Below are 17,530 nucleotides of genomic sequence, written 5' to 3'. Positions count from 1 at the left end.
ACGTAATCGGTTCAACAACACAGTGTGATGGGAAATCAGCTGTGTTTTGCTGCCCACTTTATTTCGAATCTGGCGCGAACCGGCGAGCCAGTTCCTGAATCAGTCACATGGTACGGACTGCCCGCGAGGCCTCGAACGTCACTGCATACGTAATCAAAGCGAGCCTCGATACGCGTTTCACAAAAACTCGCCGAGATTACCCGACACAGGTATCGAAGCGTCGACACACAGGACACATCACTAGTCTTTGGTCTTTTCTCCTGCACAGGTAACCAATCTCAAATCACTTTTATGGGTACATCACATCACAGCATATGTGACTGAACACGTGATTAAGCTGGCGCTAGCCTTTAGCTAGTTATCTTAGCATGCTGCTAGCTGCTTTAGTTGCTGTGTGATAACACGAGGGGAATACGACTCCATACGACATGTGTACAAATAGATCCAATGGTTTTTCAGAGGTAGTTTATGTGATTTAGTCTCATATGAAGGCTCATAGTGGGTTGAAGGTGGATGGTGTTCACATGTGATTGTTCTGATTTTATTTCTTAGTTTGGATTCACTGAAATCATTTGGACCTCCAGTCGGAGTGAACTACAACACTGACGTCTGTGAGGTTTTGCTGTGAAAGCCCAAAACTCTGGGTGAAACACTATTACTGTTTCTTCTAATTAAATGCCCACGACATATTTGTTTTAACTCGGTGAAATGGAGAATAGGGCCTGCCGAGTGGGAGACCCTCTTGGTTTCTTGCAGAGTATTTCAGGGCCTAAATTTCAAATTGTTTAGAGAAAAATAGGTATAGAGATCGACAGACCACGTGACTTTCGCGCATTGCATGCTGGGAACTCGTGGCAAAACAATCCAAGTACCACATCAAACGCAAGCATTTGCAGCACCGCAAAACGTTCATTCTCCCGTTCCAATACCTTCTTGGCTTTTCTTTGCCCCCAAAAAGGTATGTACAAAACAAAGGAGAACAATGCCGGTCCGTACAAAGACAGACTTGATGAAAAGTCAAAGAAGAGATACGAGGAAAAAATCAAAGGAGTGAAAGGGTTAGACCCGTACGAGCACACAGAGTGGACAAAGGACGTTAGCGTGCTGCCCAACTTTCACCACGCTCATATTTATAATCATACGTTCTTGGAGTGAGTGCATACACTCGTGAAGTTTAGTAACTTCGGGTCACTGCAACAAGCCCAGGTACAGTTTACCGACGGATGGGTACAGGACCTTGAAATGCACCGTGTAGAACGAAAGACCATCGTACATATCATAAGTTTACCAGTCTCACAAATCGTCTTCATAAATACACATTCGTTAACAGTTTATTAATGGGACCTTTGAGCTCAACTAGGGCTGAACGATATATCGCATTTGCGATAATATCGCGACATGATCAAGTGCAATTTTCTAACCGCAAAGGCTGCGATTATACTCTGGACATGTCCAAATTCATGGGCTGCATCCTCCTGAGGCCGCATTTGTAGACCGATTACGTCACAGCGACGCGCCGAAGGCTGTCCAAATTACTACCATATCCCAGAATTCATAGCGCGGCCCAGCCAAACTCCAGTTTCCAGCAATGGCGGCCGCTACTAAGTTTTAAAATTACTCATACTAATCTTTCTGGGTCACAAAATAAACTTTTAACATATTTTCAGGCGAGAAAGTAGTTGTGTAAACATCAAATATCTGCTCGGTTTATCAAGATATCCCATATTTGCAAAAGTGCTTCGACGTTTTCAGAGGCGTCTGCTACCCACCAGCTCGACAGCTAGCCGGGAGCTCGAGGGTTACTGATGCGGCCGAGAACGGCACAACTCCCGGCACATCATTTTCAGATCACCGCGGAGTTTCGCTGCTCGGGTTAAACGTAATATATAAGTCACTTAGACAACCTAAAAATGTTATTGTTGGGCTTTTTTCAGTGTTTTGTTTGTTCGTGAGTAAATCGGTTTGGCTGAGATTAAAGTTATTAGATTAGATAAAATAAAACTTTATTAATCCCCCGGGTGGGTTCCTCCTTGGTTTTCACACAGCTGACTAAACGTCAAACAGAAAACTTATTAAACAGAAGTATGAGACAGTCGAGAATTTACACCAGTGTCTGGTTATATTTTAGATAGCAAGAAGCAGACGGCCGAGTTTATTAAACTCCACCGAGACAGCGGTGACGCTAATCAGAAGGCTAGACCGTCCAATTTCACGCCTTTAAATTTTAAAGGCGTGTTTGTGTGTGTGTTTATACAATTGCTATTATGTTTGCACTTTATGTGTAATGTTACTGACTGCAGAGATCAGTAAGATGTGTGTATTTTTTATTTATTAGTTTTATTTATTTAATATTATTTTTTAATTGAATGACTGTCTAGTAGTTCACAGATGTCGAAAAACTGAGTGTGGTAAAGCCACTGATTTTTTTTTATGTATATTTCTGCAATCTGCACATTGTACTGACTTTCATTTTAATGTTTACACCAGGGTTCCTTGTCAGCACTTTATGCTCAGATGTTTGTAAGCCAAAAATAAACTATTGTGTATGTTCAAATATACTGTTGTGATTGAAGAAGTAAAATAAAAATGTCAGTCATCAATTCATGCATCACCTCATGTCATCATAACAGAGGTCTGTCTTCCAGGAAAGAACAGTTTAAAATTAATGTAATATAGTATTGGCCATACTATATGATGTATTGCTTGTCTTTGTTTAATAATACAGAAGACAAAGACCTTAAAAAATAATCGCATCGCAATCGCAATATTGGGGCAAAAAAATCGCAATTAGATTATTTTCCATAATCGTTCAGCCCTAAGCTCAACGGTAATTAATTAGTAGTGGAAATAATTTCTGGTACGCATCACAGAAATGTAGCAGTGACAATAATATTGTATGCTGTAATCGTACTGGGCAATTAGTGATAGAAAACAACTGTTTTATCCTGTGAATAAAAGTATATGTTTTTGTCAATGTACCATGGTAATAACAGAAGCGAAACGCAATATTGTGTCAGGACAATTCACTATTTATGCACAATAAACAAAGGAGCATAGCGCGACAATTTCTGTTCAGCGCCAGACTTGCTTGTAACCTATATCACCAATTATGTTATGAAAAATGACGCATTAACTACAACAGCAGACTGACCTTTGTGGGAATGCTTATAGCAGACTAACCTGTGAGCTGGAGTGTTCTGGGACGTTATATTTGGTCTTTGAATGGCTGCAATCCAGTCGCCTCTTTGTTACTTCGGAAACATGGCTCGAACAATTTCTCTTCAACGACGTAATCCGATAACAACCGATCTCTTTACCGGTCGGCTTCCCGTGGCTGTCATGGGACCGGCTATTGCAGTTAATAATACAGCAGCTTCTTGCCATTTTTTTGTGTTTCTTTTTATCACAGTGTAACTGATTTCAATTGAAAGCCTGCGTGCGCTTGTACCTCTTGCCACAAGTTCCCAGAATCCTTTGCGGTTTTACCCCTGAATGACGTCACATTTTCCATCTCTATTCCTTTCATCACAGAGTTGAAACAATGTAGAGATGGTAAATATAAAAATGACAACATTTAACAATTCACTTTAACATTTCCCTCCTGTTTTGTTATTTGTATGCTCCAAATTATTCCTGTGTAGTATATTCTCAGCCATGCACCAGTTGCTTGACATTTTCAGCGCAGGCGTCATTTATACACAGGCTTCTGTCATGTCATTCACCTCCTATTGCAGCAAAACATCACACTTAATTCTTTTAAGCAGTTAACCTGCTTCTCATTGATCTCATACACAGTAAACTACAACTTGCAAGTAAACAACTGGATGTCAACAATCAAACAAGAAGAATCAACATTCTCAAAAATCATATGTCACTACAATCCAACTGTATACAGACATAGGCATTCACACACATCAGTTGATTTTATTGTTTGGTCCATGTTGCTTTCAGCTAACTTCAAAGCTGCAGCCTGGTCAACACTCCTTTTTATGACTCCTATCAACCCCCCAAATCTTCTCACTGTAGGCATCCTGTGGGGGTTAGAGTCAACTGGTGAATTATCTGCATTTACAACACTTCTCCTTTCCTGTTGTCTCTGCAGAAAAAGATTTTTAGAAGGAAATTAGATCAAGCTGTTTTGATCTTCTTGGCTCAAAACCTCAACCAGCTTAGAGAAGTGTTCATGATGTAAATGTAGACAAAACTCTTTTCTGTTTACACCCCTTCTTGCAGAGGACAAAAAGAATGGGTGATGTTGCACAAATTCCATGGTAAATCTCCAACTTGGACTAATCCATTGCCCTTCATACACATGGGTAACTGGCCTGCTTCCAGTTTGTTTAGCTGTTCAATGTCCTGCAGTGAGTCAGATACTTGGAGTCAGGCCAGCAGGTCTGTCTTACCAGAGCAGTTCACCTTCCCGGCTACTGGTGAATCAACCATCCATTCAGGTTCAGAGGAGTTGAAAATTTGGCAGTGTTCCAAGTACGTTTACTCCTGGATGTGTTGCTAAGGCAAGCAAACAAACTGTCTCGCTCTCTGTGGCTATATGGCCACAGTCCAGAAGAATGTGTAGACAGTGGCATCACAAGCATAACCATTGGTCTCGTTGTTTATGTGAGCGGTTGTGTTCAACTGCCACCAGCAGTTGGTTGAAAACCCATGCGGGTACTGGGTGTGGTTTGCTCTGTCCCAGTGCGCTCCTGTCAACCCACTCAGGGCTAACAGGCTCAAGAAGGTGCACAGCACATTCCTTAGCCATTCTAAGTTGGGTTCTGGATCCATTGGTTTCTTCACCAGGATTGAGACGAGAGGTCCTAGAGATATACTCCCCCCTTTGTACCGCTGGCCTTTTCACCATTACCCAGAGTCGGCCAGGAAGTGTGTTACCTTCTTGCAGTGCACTTGATGTATCCAAGTGTTTATCTCAGCAATCTTCACTGCTGTGGGCGTCGTCAGCAGCACCTGATAGGGACCTTCCCGCCGTGGACTGGGCCAGCACTTCCTCTCCATGGCCTTAATGAGCATCTAATCTCCAGACTTCAGACTCTGCTCCTGCAGAGAAACAGAATCATCTGGCAGATGATTTGTTCTCATGACTTCTTTACTTTTAAACATTTTAAGCATCCAATCTGCTAATGTGTTCTCTCTTCTGCTTTTCTATCATCACTACAGAAGACTAAACCTCTAAATGGTCTACCATATATAATCCCAAAGCGTCAGACCGTTCTCTGTTGGAGTAATCCTCATGTACATCTTAACTAATTCTATACAGTCTAACCATGTCCTGCCTTTCTCTTCCATTGTTTTCCTAAGTCTTAGCTTTACTGTGCCATTAGTTCTCTCTACCAACCCTGCACTTTGTGGGTGATATGAACAATGATGTTTTAGTGTTATCCCTAGATGCTGTGCCATTAATCCAATCACTTCATTTACAAAGTGTGGACCATTATTACTATAAATGGTCTCCGGAATCCCGTGTCCCGGATGATATTCTTACATATGGCTTTGGCAACCGAAATGGCATCTGCTTCCCTAGTTGGGACGATTTCTACCCACTTTGAAAAAGGGCACACTATCACAAAACAGTACTTATAGTTATTACAGTTAGACAGCTCTATAAAGTCCATGTGAATAACTTGAAATGGGTGACTGGGTCTGGGGAATTTCCCTCTCTTAGGTCTCAAATTACCCCGAGAATTGTTCTTGCAACATATCATACATGACCTGCAATTTTTTTTTTTTTAGGGCTGAACGATTATGGAAAATAATCTAATTGCGATTTTTTTTGCCCCAATATTGCGATTGCGATGCGATATGCGATTATTTTTTAAGGTCTTTGTCTTCTGTATTATTAAACAAAGACAAGCAATACATCATATAGTTTGGCCAATACTATATTACATTAATTTTAAACTGTTCTTTCCTGGAAGACAGACCTCTGTTATGATGACATGAGGTGATGCATGAATTGATGACTGACATTTTTATTTTACTTCTTCAATCACAACAGTATATTTGAACATACACAATAGTTTATTTTTAGCTTACAAACATCTGAGCATAAAGTGCTGACAAGGAACCCTGGTGTAAACATTAAAATGAAAGTCAGTACAATGTGCAGATTGCAGAAATATACATAAACAAAATCAGTGGCTTTACCACACTGTTTTTCGACATCTGTGAACTACTAGACAGTCATTCAATTAAAAAATAATATTAAATAAATAAAACTAATAAATAAAAAATACACACATCTTACTGATCTCTGCAGTCAGTAACATTACACATAAAGTGCAAACATAATAGCAATTGTATAAACACACAAACAAACACGCCTTTAAAGTTTAAAGGCGTGAAATTGGACGGTCTAGTTCTGATTAGCTAATCAGAACTAGCCTTCTGATTAGCTAATCAGAACTAGCCTTCTGATTAGCTAATCAGAAGGCTAGTTCTGATTAGCGTCACCGCTGTCTCGGTGGAGTTTAATAAACTCGGCCGTCTGCTTCTTGCTATCTAAAATATAACCAGACACTGGTGTAAATTCTCGACTGTCTCATACTTCTGTTTAATAAGTTTTCTGTTTGACGTTTAGTCAGCTGTGTGAAAACCAAGGAGGAACCCACCCGGGGGATTAATAAAGTTTTATTTTATCTAATCTAATAACTTTAATCTCAGCCAAACCGATTTACTCACGAACAAACAAAACACTGAAAAAAGCCCAACAATAACATTTTTAGGTTGTCTAAGTGACTTATATATCACGTTTAACCCGAGCAGCGAAACTCCGCGGTGATCTGAAAATGATGTGCCGGGAGTTGTGCCGTTCTCGGCCGCATCAGTAACCCTCGAGCTCCCGGCTAGCTGTCGAGCTGGTGGGTAGCAGACGCCTCTGAAAACGTCGAAGCACTTTTGCAAATATGGGATATCTTGATAAACCGAGCAGATATTTGATGTTTACACAACTACTTTCTCGCCTGAAAATATGTTAAAAGTTTATTTTGTGACCCAGAAAGATTAGTATGAGTAATTTTAAAACTTAGTAGCAGCCGCCATTGCTGGAAACTGGAGTTTGGCTGGGCCGCGCTATGAATTCTGGGATATGGTAGTAATTTGGACAGCCTTCGGCACGTCGCTGTGACGTAATCGGTCTACAAATGCGGCCTCAGGAGGATGCAGCCCATGAATTGTATAATATAATCGCAGTATAATCGCAGCCTTTGCGGTTAGAAAATTGCACTTGATCATGTCGCGATATTGTCGCAAATGCGATATATCGTTCAGCCCTAATTTTTTTTATTTTTTTTTTTTAAAGTATTAAATCCTAGATTATGAAAATGTTGCTCTACTGCTGCCATCATCCCTCCTGTCGAGACATGGCACGGCCCATGGTTCAAAATCGCAGCGGTCATACAAATTCTGAGGCAGTATTGGGTTATTACATAGACAATAAACACCATCCTGCAAGCTCGCTGCTTTTGTGAGCCAAACTGTTTTTCTGCAGTAGGTGAGTGGGCCTGCATGTCTGCCAGTACATCTCGTATAATAGGCAACATCTGTTGGTGTTGCACCGCTAAAATGTGAACACCATGTGCTCCGAAAGCTGCCTCTCTTGTGATCTTATCTGCAAAAGCATTCCCTAATGCAACTGGATCTTTCCCTCACATGTGTGTACACATTTACAAATGGCAATTCTACTGGGCAATATTATTGCTTCCAGCAGATTTTGCAGGAGTTTGGCGTGTTCTACAGGCTTCCCTGTAGAGGCTGTCACATCTCGTCTCACCCACTGCACTTCAAAGAAATGTAATGTAGCAAATGCATATTGGCCATCAGTGTATATTGTCTCTCTGCAGCTTTACACGCTTCCGTTAAAGCTACTATCTCTGCTGCTTAAGCAGATATGAAACATGCTAGTTGTCCTGCACAGATAACTTTCTCACTATCTACTACAGTAAAACCTGTTTTAGCCTGTCCTTCTGCTGTTGTAAAGCTCAAACCATCAACAAACCAAACCTTTCCCTCAACGAGTGGCACATCTATTACGTCATCCCTGGGCTTACACTCCTCCTCCACGTGCTCTCTACACTCATGAGCAGTGCCCTCTTCTTTCATTGGCAAAAGGGTTGACGGATTCAGAATTGTGCCCCATTTTATGATTGTGTGGTTGTGAGAGTAATAGTGACATTAGAGACAAGTGTCTTGTAGCTTACAGAAAGGTCATTTTAGCATGCAGTAGTAAAACATCCACCTCGTGTGGAACTAACAGTGTCAAAGGGTGAAATAAAACTATTTTCCGGAACATTGTACAGTTTGAGCCGCTGCATATACTGATCTCACGCATGGAGGTAAAGCACAAGCAACTAGGTCTAATCTTTTAGGATAGTAAGTCACTGGCTTCACTTGTGGAAAAAGTGCTGTTAGTTATTTCACAGTCACCTGGTATTTGTGCTTTTCACAGAACCACAAGTCCATCGCTGGACCTCCTCTGCGCTGTCACTTTTGGAGCTTGGCACCCTCCCTTCATCCCTCAGGTTCTCATGTTCCAATGCCCCGGACGATTTAAGGCAGAGCACGTCGTACACCTTAGTTGTCTTCCTCAACTTCAACGTCAAAACTCTTCCACTCCTTATAGTTGTCTGCTGTGCAAAGACTCCTCTTGATGATCTCCTAGAAGCCCAGTAGCACAGCTCTCTGCGCGATGTCTGCTGTGCTGAAGGTGATCTCTGATCCTCCTGAAGCCTCTCTCCTGGCCTCAGCTTCCACGTTGTGGACGATCCCCTCAGTCACTCCTTCTCGTCATGGCACCTCACGACATATGCAAATTAAAAAAAATGACACTCCTCTTGTGCCACACGGCTCTCGCCATGTGTCAACTCCCCAATGAGACATGTAAAAGAATGTTTTAGGGAGACTGTGCAACAATCTCCAGGGTTTCCCACTTGGAGCAGCTTCACTCCAACCTGTAACCCTGTGTAAAAACATTAGTCAGTAATTAAATGTTTAGCTTGTTTAACTCCCAGCTCCACCCAGAGCCTGTATCCTAGAAGACAAAGTCTTTAGGTTAAAACAACTTCACATTTGCAACCAACTACAACTCATAAGTGTAATAAAGTATTCAGCATCACAGAGACAAGTATCATTGCAGGTTTATTCTAAACTCATTTAACTCCTACTTTTCCCATAATTTGCACCAAATCATTGAACATCTCAACGTCATTCCACGTTATAATCAATATGTGGAATGACGGCTTGTAGGAGAGAGGTGGCCTGTCTGGTGTCATGGTATGAGGACAACAACCTCACCCTCAGCACTGATAAGACAGAGTAACCGAGTCCCAGGCTGAGAGGCTGAGGGCACCCCACCCCCGAAGTGGCCCAAGCGAGCCCCAGGCCCCGATAAGCAGCCACCAAGGAGTGAGTCGGTGTGTACCTGGGCGCCCATCCCCGGACACAAAGAACCACCAATGCACCGATGTCTGAGGGCATCTGCCACTGGCAGGGGAAGTGGTGCGGGGAGATAGGCCTCCTTACCTTTGAGGGCCTGAGATGTCCCCAGAGAGGTGGCGTCTGATACCCAACCTGACATATAGACAAGACATACAGGCACACACAGATGCAAACATCCATTCCCACCCTCATGCTCTCATATGCACTTACTCCACACTCAACCAACGTGGAGACAGACATAAAGAGACGCTGTACACACAATCACACTCCCCAAGCGTACTCTAAGAACCGGGTCTAGGTACCCTTGCCCCTGGAGGGGGAAACTGCACCCAGACCCAGGTGGTGTTACCCTTTTCCCTGCGGTGGGGAGAAGCAGACCACCCCGACTCCGCAGCAGCAGGGAGGCCCCACACTCCAGACCCCAGTCGGACGGCCAACTCCTCCTCCTAGCCCCCCCGCTCCAGCAGGTCGCAGAGAACGGGGGTGTGAGAAGGCCCATCCGGACCGGGGCCCAGAACAGCAGTGTCGACCCTCCCCTAGCCCCGCTGCACGCAGCCACGAGGAAACAGTCACCTAAGAGCCAACAGAGCCCCTAATAGGCCATGACTGCTATCCCGGGTTGAGCCCCCCCAAGGAAGATGCTCCTGGGGAATCCCCCGACGCCCTAAGCGTGTCCCTACCCCCACACCAATCACAACAGCGAAGGTGGGACAAAACTATGACCCCCCCCACCCCCACTAGGTGATGGAGCTAATCAAAGGAGCCCAGAGCAATTGATCTGATGTGGTGGCAGAGGCTGTATCGAGACTAATGTAATCTCGATGGCTGTAGCTCAGGTGGCAGAGCAGGTCAGCCACTAATCAGAAGGTCGGTGGTTCGATCCCAGGCTGCCTCCTGGCTGCATACTAACCTTGTTTGCCTACTGGTGGTGGTCAGAGGGCCCGGTGGCGCCAGTGTCCGGCAGCCTCGCCTCTGTCAGTGCGCCCCAGGGCAGCTGTGCCTACAATGTACAGTGGGGCAAAAAAATATTTAGTCAGAATCAGAATCAGAATACTTTATTGATCCCTGGGGGAAATTATTTTTTGTTACAGTGCTCCATTTTAAACCAACATTAAGACAAGACAGACAATACGCTAACTAAGAATAGTACAATATATACATATATATACATACATACATACATAAGTCACTTATAAATAAATATTTGGAAAAGAAACATGTGTAGTTGTAAGAAACATGTGTAGTTGTAGTCAGCCACCGATTGTGCAAGTTCCCCCACCTAAAATGATGACAGAGGTCAGTAATTTGCACCAGAGGTACGCTTCAACTGTGAGAGACAGAATGTGGAAAAAAAAAAAATCCATGAATCCACATGGTAGGATTTGTAAAGAATTTATTCGTAAATCAGGGTGGAAAATAAGTATTTGGTCAATAACAAAAATACAACTCAATACTTTGTAACATAACCTTTGTTGGCAATAACAGAGGTCAAACGTTTACTATAGGTCTTTACCAGGTTTGCACACACAGTAGCTGGTATTTTGGCCCATTCCTCCATGCAGATCTTCTCGAGAGCAGTGATGTTTTGGGGCTGTCGCCGAGCAACACGGACTTTCAACTCCCGCCACAGATTTTCTATGGGGTTGAGGTCTGGAGACTGGCTAGGCCACTCCAGGACTTTCAAATGCTTCTTACGGAGCCACTCCTTTGTTGCCCGGGCGGTGTGTTTTGGATCATTGTCATGTTGGAAGACCCAGCCTCGTTTCATCTTCAAGGTTCTCATTGATGGAAGGAGGTTTTGGCTCAAAATCTCACCATACATGGCCCCATTCATTCTGTCCTTAACACGGATCAGTCGTCCTGTCCCCTTGGCAGAAAAACAGCCCCATAGCATGATGTTTCCACCCCCATGCTTCACAGTAGGTATGGTGTTCTTGGGATGCAACTCAGTATTCTTCTTCCTCCAAACACGACGAGTTGAGTTTATACCAAAAAGTTCTACTTTGGTTTCATCTGACCACATGACATTCTCCCAATCCTCTGCTGTATCATCCATGTGCTCTCTGGCAAACTTCAGACGGGCCTGGACATGCACTGGCTTCAGCAGCGGAACACGTCTGGCACTGCGGGATTTGATTCCCTGCCGTTGTAGTGTGTTACTGATGGTGATCTTTGTTACTTTGGTCCCAGCTCTCTGCAGGTCATTCACCAGGTCCCCCCGTGTGGTTCTGGGATCTTTGCTCACCGTTCTCATGATCATTTTGACCCCACGGGATGAGATCTTGCGTGGAGCCCCAGATCGAGGGAGATTATCAGTGGTCTTGTATGTCTTCCATTTTCTGATGATTGCTTCCACAGTTGATTTTTTTCACACCAAGCTGCTTGCCTATTGTAGATTCACTCTTCCAAGTCTGGTGCAAGTCTACAATACTTTTCCTGGTGTCCTTCGACAGCTTTTTGGTCTTGGCCATGGCGGAGTTTGGAGTCTGACTGTTTGAGGCTGTGGACAGGTGTCTTTTATACAGATGATGAGTTCAAACAGGTGCCATTCATACAGGTAACGAGTGGGGGACAGAAAAGCTTCTTACAGAGGACGTTACAGGTCTGTGAGAGCCAGAGATTTTCCTTGTTTGAGGTGACCAAATACTTATTTTCCACCCTAATTTACGAATAAATTCTTTACAAATCCTACCATGTGAATTCATGGATTTTTTTTTTTCACATTCTGTCTCTCACAGTTGAAGTGTACCTCTGGTGCAAATTACTGACCTCTGTCATCATTTTAAGTGGGGGAACTTGCACAATCGGTGGCTGACTAAATACTTTTTTGCCCCACTGTAGCTTGCCATTGCCAGTGTGTGAATGGGTGAATGACTGAATGTAGTGTAAAGCGCTTTGGGGTCCTTAGGGACTGACTAAAGCGCTATACAAATGCGGGCCATTTACCATTTTTAATAGATAATTTCTATATTGGTTAGAATTAAGATTATTTTTATTTTTCCAGTTCATGAGGACTGTTTTCTTGGCTATGCATAGGGCAGTGAAAACCATATGGGCTATATTCTTATCTGAAGTGACATTATCTAAGCTGCCCAACAAACACACTAAGGGGGAAGTTGGAATGTTACATTTCAGACACTTTGATAAGTCTTCACATATCTCGCACCAAAACTTCTGAACTGGTGGACAGAACCAAAGAGCGTGGATATAAATGTCCGGTGTTTTGGTTTGACAGTGTGAGCAGTTGTTGGTAGACGTAAAGCCCATCTTGAACATCCGATGACCTGTATAGTGCACTCTATGTAATATTTTGTATTGAATTAATTGAAGACTGGGATTTCTAATTAGATGAAAGGTTTTTAAGCAAATCTGAGACCAGAAGTTTTGGTCTAAGTTAACTGATAAATCCGCTTCCCATTTTGCAATAGGAAGTGATATTGATTCATCTATTTTAGAAAGCATTCTGTATATTTTGGATAGTAATTTGGGGGTTTTAAGAGTAAGAAATTGAACCACACTTGGTGGTGTTTGTAGTTCAACTTGACCCGGTTTAAATTTCTTTTTTACTATGGATTTAATTTGTTGATATTCTAAAAATCTTTTCTTGTTGATCCCATATTGTGTAACTAGTCTGTCAAATGAAATAAATTCTGTTCCTTCTAGTATATGTTCTAAATATTTGATTCCTTTACCACTCCAAGCTGAAAAGTTTCATATTATTGTTTTGTAATATGTCAGGGTTGTTCCAGATAGGTGTACGTTTGCATGGGATTAATGAAGACGCCGTCAATTTTAGAAACTCCCACTATGCTGTCAGAGAAGAGCCGATGTTGACGCTTTTGAAGCATTCATGTCGTTGGATGTTTGAGCTGATAAGCTCTAGATTATTGCAAAGTGCTTGTTCTACATCTAGCAAAGGTTCATCTAAGAGGGTATGTTTTAGCCATCCTGAGGTAAACTGAAGCCTGTTGGCTAAGAAGTAGTGCTGAAAGTTAGGTAGTTCTAATCCTCCTTTATCCTTGGTCTTTTGTAGTGTTTTTAAGCTTATACGTGGGGGTTTATTTTCTATCTCAGATTTAAATTTTATCTTCACTTATTTATTTGTATTATTTATATTTTATGTGGTGTCATTTGTGTATATATACATACTTTCTTTCAACCCTTAACTTAACCGGCATGTGTGTGTGGCAGCAAAGAAAGAATTTCATTGCACAGAGAAATGCTTTTTCTTCTTGTACATATGACAATAAACCCTTTGAGTCTTTAATCTTCACTATATATCTACAGTGTAAATAGTAGTAGAAATAGACAAAAACCATTAAAGGAGAAGTATTAAGAAGCAATGCGGAGTACAAATATTTTTTAAAAATTCTGAAATTGATATTTTATTTATGAGGATGCTTTTGATCTGAATAAGGTTCTAAGAATGCCATGTGTACATCTGTACAGTTTATGGGTTACTTCTTACCATAACTGCATTTGGTTTTCTGTTTTATTTCTTTGTCATTATAGGAGAGATGTGGGAAAGCAGGCCAAAACCTCAACACATTGAGGACATCAGCAAAAAACAGCCAACGCCGGCAAGCACAGATCCAGTTGTTGTCCCTTTGACCACTATGAAGCAGCCCAGAAGACGCCAGTGCATCGATAGTGGGAACAGAAGCTTTACCTGTGATCAATGTGGAAAGTCTTTCACTCGGAGTAGCAGCTTAAAAGTACATCAGCTCATCCATACTGGAGTCAAAGCATTCAGCTGTGATCAGTGTGGAAAGTCTTTTAATCGACTTGGTCCCTTAAAAACTCATCAGCTCATTCATACTGGTATTAAGGCATTCAGCTGTGATCAATGTGGAAAGTCTTTTACTCTGAGTAGCAACTTAAAAAGACATCAGCTCATTCATACTGGTGTCAAGGCGTTCCGCTGTGATCAGTGTGGAAAGTCTTTTACTCTGAGTAGCAACTTAAAAGTACATCAGCTCATCCATGCTGGAGTCAAAGCATTCAGCTGTGATCAGTGTGGAAAGTCTTTTAATCGCCTTGATCACTTAAAAGCACATCAGGTCATTCATACTGGTGCCAAGGCATTCAGCTGTGATCAATGTGGAAAGTCTTTTACTCAGAAAAGCGACTTAAAAACACATCAGCTCATCCACAGTGGAGTTAAAGAATTCAGCTGCAATCAGTGTGGAAAGTCCTTTACTCAGAAAAGGTACTTAAAAAGACATGAAGTCACGCATGCTGGTGTTAAATCATTTGTTTGTAGTCAGTGTGGAAAAGCTTTTACTCAGATTGGTAACTTAAAAAGACATGAAGTCACGCATGCTGGTGTTAAATCATTTGTTTGTGGTCAGTGTGGAAAAGCTTTTACTCAGATTGGTCACTTAAAAAGACATCAAGTCATCCATGCTGGAGTTAAATCATTTGTTTGTGGTCAGTGTGGAAAGGGTTTTACTCAGATTGGCCACATAAAAACACATCAGCTCATCCATGCTGGGGTCAAAGCATTCAGCTGTGATCAGTGTGGAAAGTCTTTTACTCAGATTGGTCACTTAAAATCGCATCAGGTTATCCATAGTGGAGTTAAAGCATTTGTTTGTGGTCAGTGTGGAAAAGCTTTTGCTCACAGTTACAGCTTAAAAGTCCATCTGCTCACCCACAGTGGAGTTAAACCTTTCAGTTGTGATCAGTGTGGAAAGTCATTTACTCTGATTGGTCACTTAAAAACGCATCAGGTTATCCACAGTGGAGTTAAACCATTTGTTTGTGGTCAGTGTGGAAAGGCTTTTGCTCACAGTTACAGCTTAAAAGTCCATGAGGTCATCCACCCAGGAGCTAAACATTTCAGCTGTGATCACTGTGGAAAGTCGTTTGCACGGCTTTGTTACTTAAAAGCACATCGGGTCATTCATACTGGTGTCAAGGCATTCAACTGTGATCAGTGTGGAAAGTCTTTTAATCAGAAAAGAGACTTAAAACAACATGAGCTCATCCACAGTGGCGTTAAAGCATTTGTTTGTGATCAGTGTGGAAAGTCTTTTACTTTTATTGGTCACTTAAAAAGACATCAACTCATCCACAGTGGAGTTAAATCATTTATCTGTAATCAATGTGGAAAATCTTTTACTCAGAGTTGCAACTTAAAACGACATCAGCTCATTCATACTGGAGTTAAACCTTTCAACTGTGCTTAGTGTGGAAAGTCTTGTGCTAGGTTTCATCATCTAAAAAATCATCAGCTCATCCACACTAAAGTTAATCCACTGAAATATGAGCAGTGTGAAGTCTTTCATCCGTAACACAAACCTATTGAGGCATCAGCAAACCTACAAAGTGTCCTGCTGTGACAAAAGTGGCAGACTAATGGGACATTATCCTGACAAAGTTCATTTGAACACAGCTAGAAACACGAGGGATCTGAACCAATGCTCTTCTGCTGGGTCAATCTTAATCAGGCTTTACAGAATTCAGCTTTAATCTCCTGTTCAGTGTTACTGTGTGGAAGTCCATTAGATCAGTTATGACCTCATAAGTGTTGCATATTCAATTCAATTCAATTTTATTTATATAGCGCCAAATCACAACAAAAGTTGCCTCAAGGCGCTTTATATTGTACAGTAGATACAGAAAAAAACCCAACAATCATATGACCCCCTATGAACAAGCACTTTGGCGAAGGGGGAAGGAAAAACTCCCTTTTCACAGGAAGAAACCTCCAGCAGAACCAGGCTCAGGGAGGGGCGGGGCCATCTGGTTGGGGCAAAGAAGAAAAACAGGATAAAGACATGCTGTGGAAGAGAGACAGAGATTAATAACAGATTTGATTCCATGCAGAGAGGTCTATTAACACAGAGTGAGCGAGAAAGGTGACTGGAAAGGAAAAACTCCCGGAAAGGAATCCCCGGCAGCCTACACCTATTGCAGCATAACTAAGGGAGGATTCAGGGTCACTTGGTCCAGCCCTAACTATACGCTTTAGCAAAAAGGAAAGTTTTAAGCCTAATCTTGAAAGTAGAAATAGCGTCTGTCTCCTGAATTCAAACTGGAAACTGGTTTCACAGAAGAGGGGCCTGAAAACTGAAGGCTCTCCATATGAACACTTATCCTGTGAATTGCCTGTTTGTTACCTAAGCAACACTTTTTAGTATGATGTCCATGTTAAAAGTAGCAGTGCTTAATTCCGTAAGTATTCTAACATGAATTGCTTGTAATGAAAGATATAAGTGTAACAACTGGAAAAAGTGCTGTTGCTTTATTGTTATTGCAGTATGTATTTTTTCCACTGGAACCTCTCATCGTTGTAATGAGGTGGTGCTGTATGTGTTAGCCAACCGCCTGTTAGAGCTACACAGTTTGAAATGTTCACAAAAGACATGGAAAATCAAGTCAAATCACTTTTATTGACACATCACATGTGCAGGTACATTGGTACAGCACATGTGAGTGAAATTCTTGTGTGCGAGCTTCACAAGCAACAGAGTTGTGCAAAATACAATAATGTAAACAAACAAAATACAAGAATGGCTACATCTGAAACTAATAAATATATGTACAATATATAATAATAGTATATGCATTTCACACGCCTGTCTGAAGCTGGCAGCCAGCATGTAGAAAGATTTCCTTTGAACTGTTATTAATTTTGTATGTTTTCTAAGTTTAGTCAAACCGTCCAATTAAAAAGCAACAGAATTCTACCAGAACCTCCTGATTCTTGTTTCATGAATTGCATGGCTATTTACTAAAAGTCTAAATAAAACTCATAATTAAAAGGCCACTGGTGCAACATGGGTTAAAATCTATGCACGCAGAACAAAGTGGATGTTAATATTGTCATGTTAATATTATGTAAAATATGTTGACTATATGAATGGTGTTATCTGTTCTGTGCAAACATCCATGTAATCTTAAAAACTAAACATTATTCCCATCATCTGATCACAGAGAGAAGCAGAATGTCAGAACAGATTACCTTCTGGTCAAACTGAAACACCTGCTCGCACTGATGGTGAGTTTGGTACATGCCTCACCATATGGTATACCACAATGACAAATGCTTATTCAGCCACCAAGGTGCCAATCT

The 17,530-nt window shown here is 41.8% G+C and overlaps 1 protein-coding gene across 1 annotated transcript; it reads left to right on the top strand.

Moving 5' to 3' along the window:
* The first annotated feature begins 137 nt into the window (after positions 1-137).
* LOC146567671 (uncharacterized) lies at positions 138-17,150 on the top strand. The gene is made up of 2 exons (XM_085287612.1): positions 138-268; positions 13,963-17,150. The coding sequence occupies exon 2, from the start codon at positions 13,968-13,970 to the stop codon at positions 15,639-15,641; it is 1,674 nt and encodes a 557-aa protein (XP_085143738.1). The 5' UTR covers positions 138-268; positions 13,963-13,967; the 3' UTR covers positions 15,642-17,150.
* Positions 17,151-17,530: the final 380 nt, after the last annotated feature.

This window comes from Mchenga conophoros, linkage group LG9 (genome assembly GCF_057382185.1).
Source record: "Mchenga conophoros isolate Kocher_MC1m ecotype Shallow Benthic linkage group LG9, M_conophoros_male_GT1.1, whole genome shotgun sequence".
Taxonomy (NCBI): domain Eukaryota; kingdom Metazoa; phylum Chordata; class Actinopteri; order Cichliformes; family Cichlidae; genus Mchenga; species Mchenga conophoros.
Note: the sequence above shows the minus strand (reverse complement) of the source record. Positions and strands in the feature narration are given on the sequence as shown.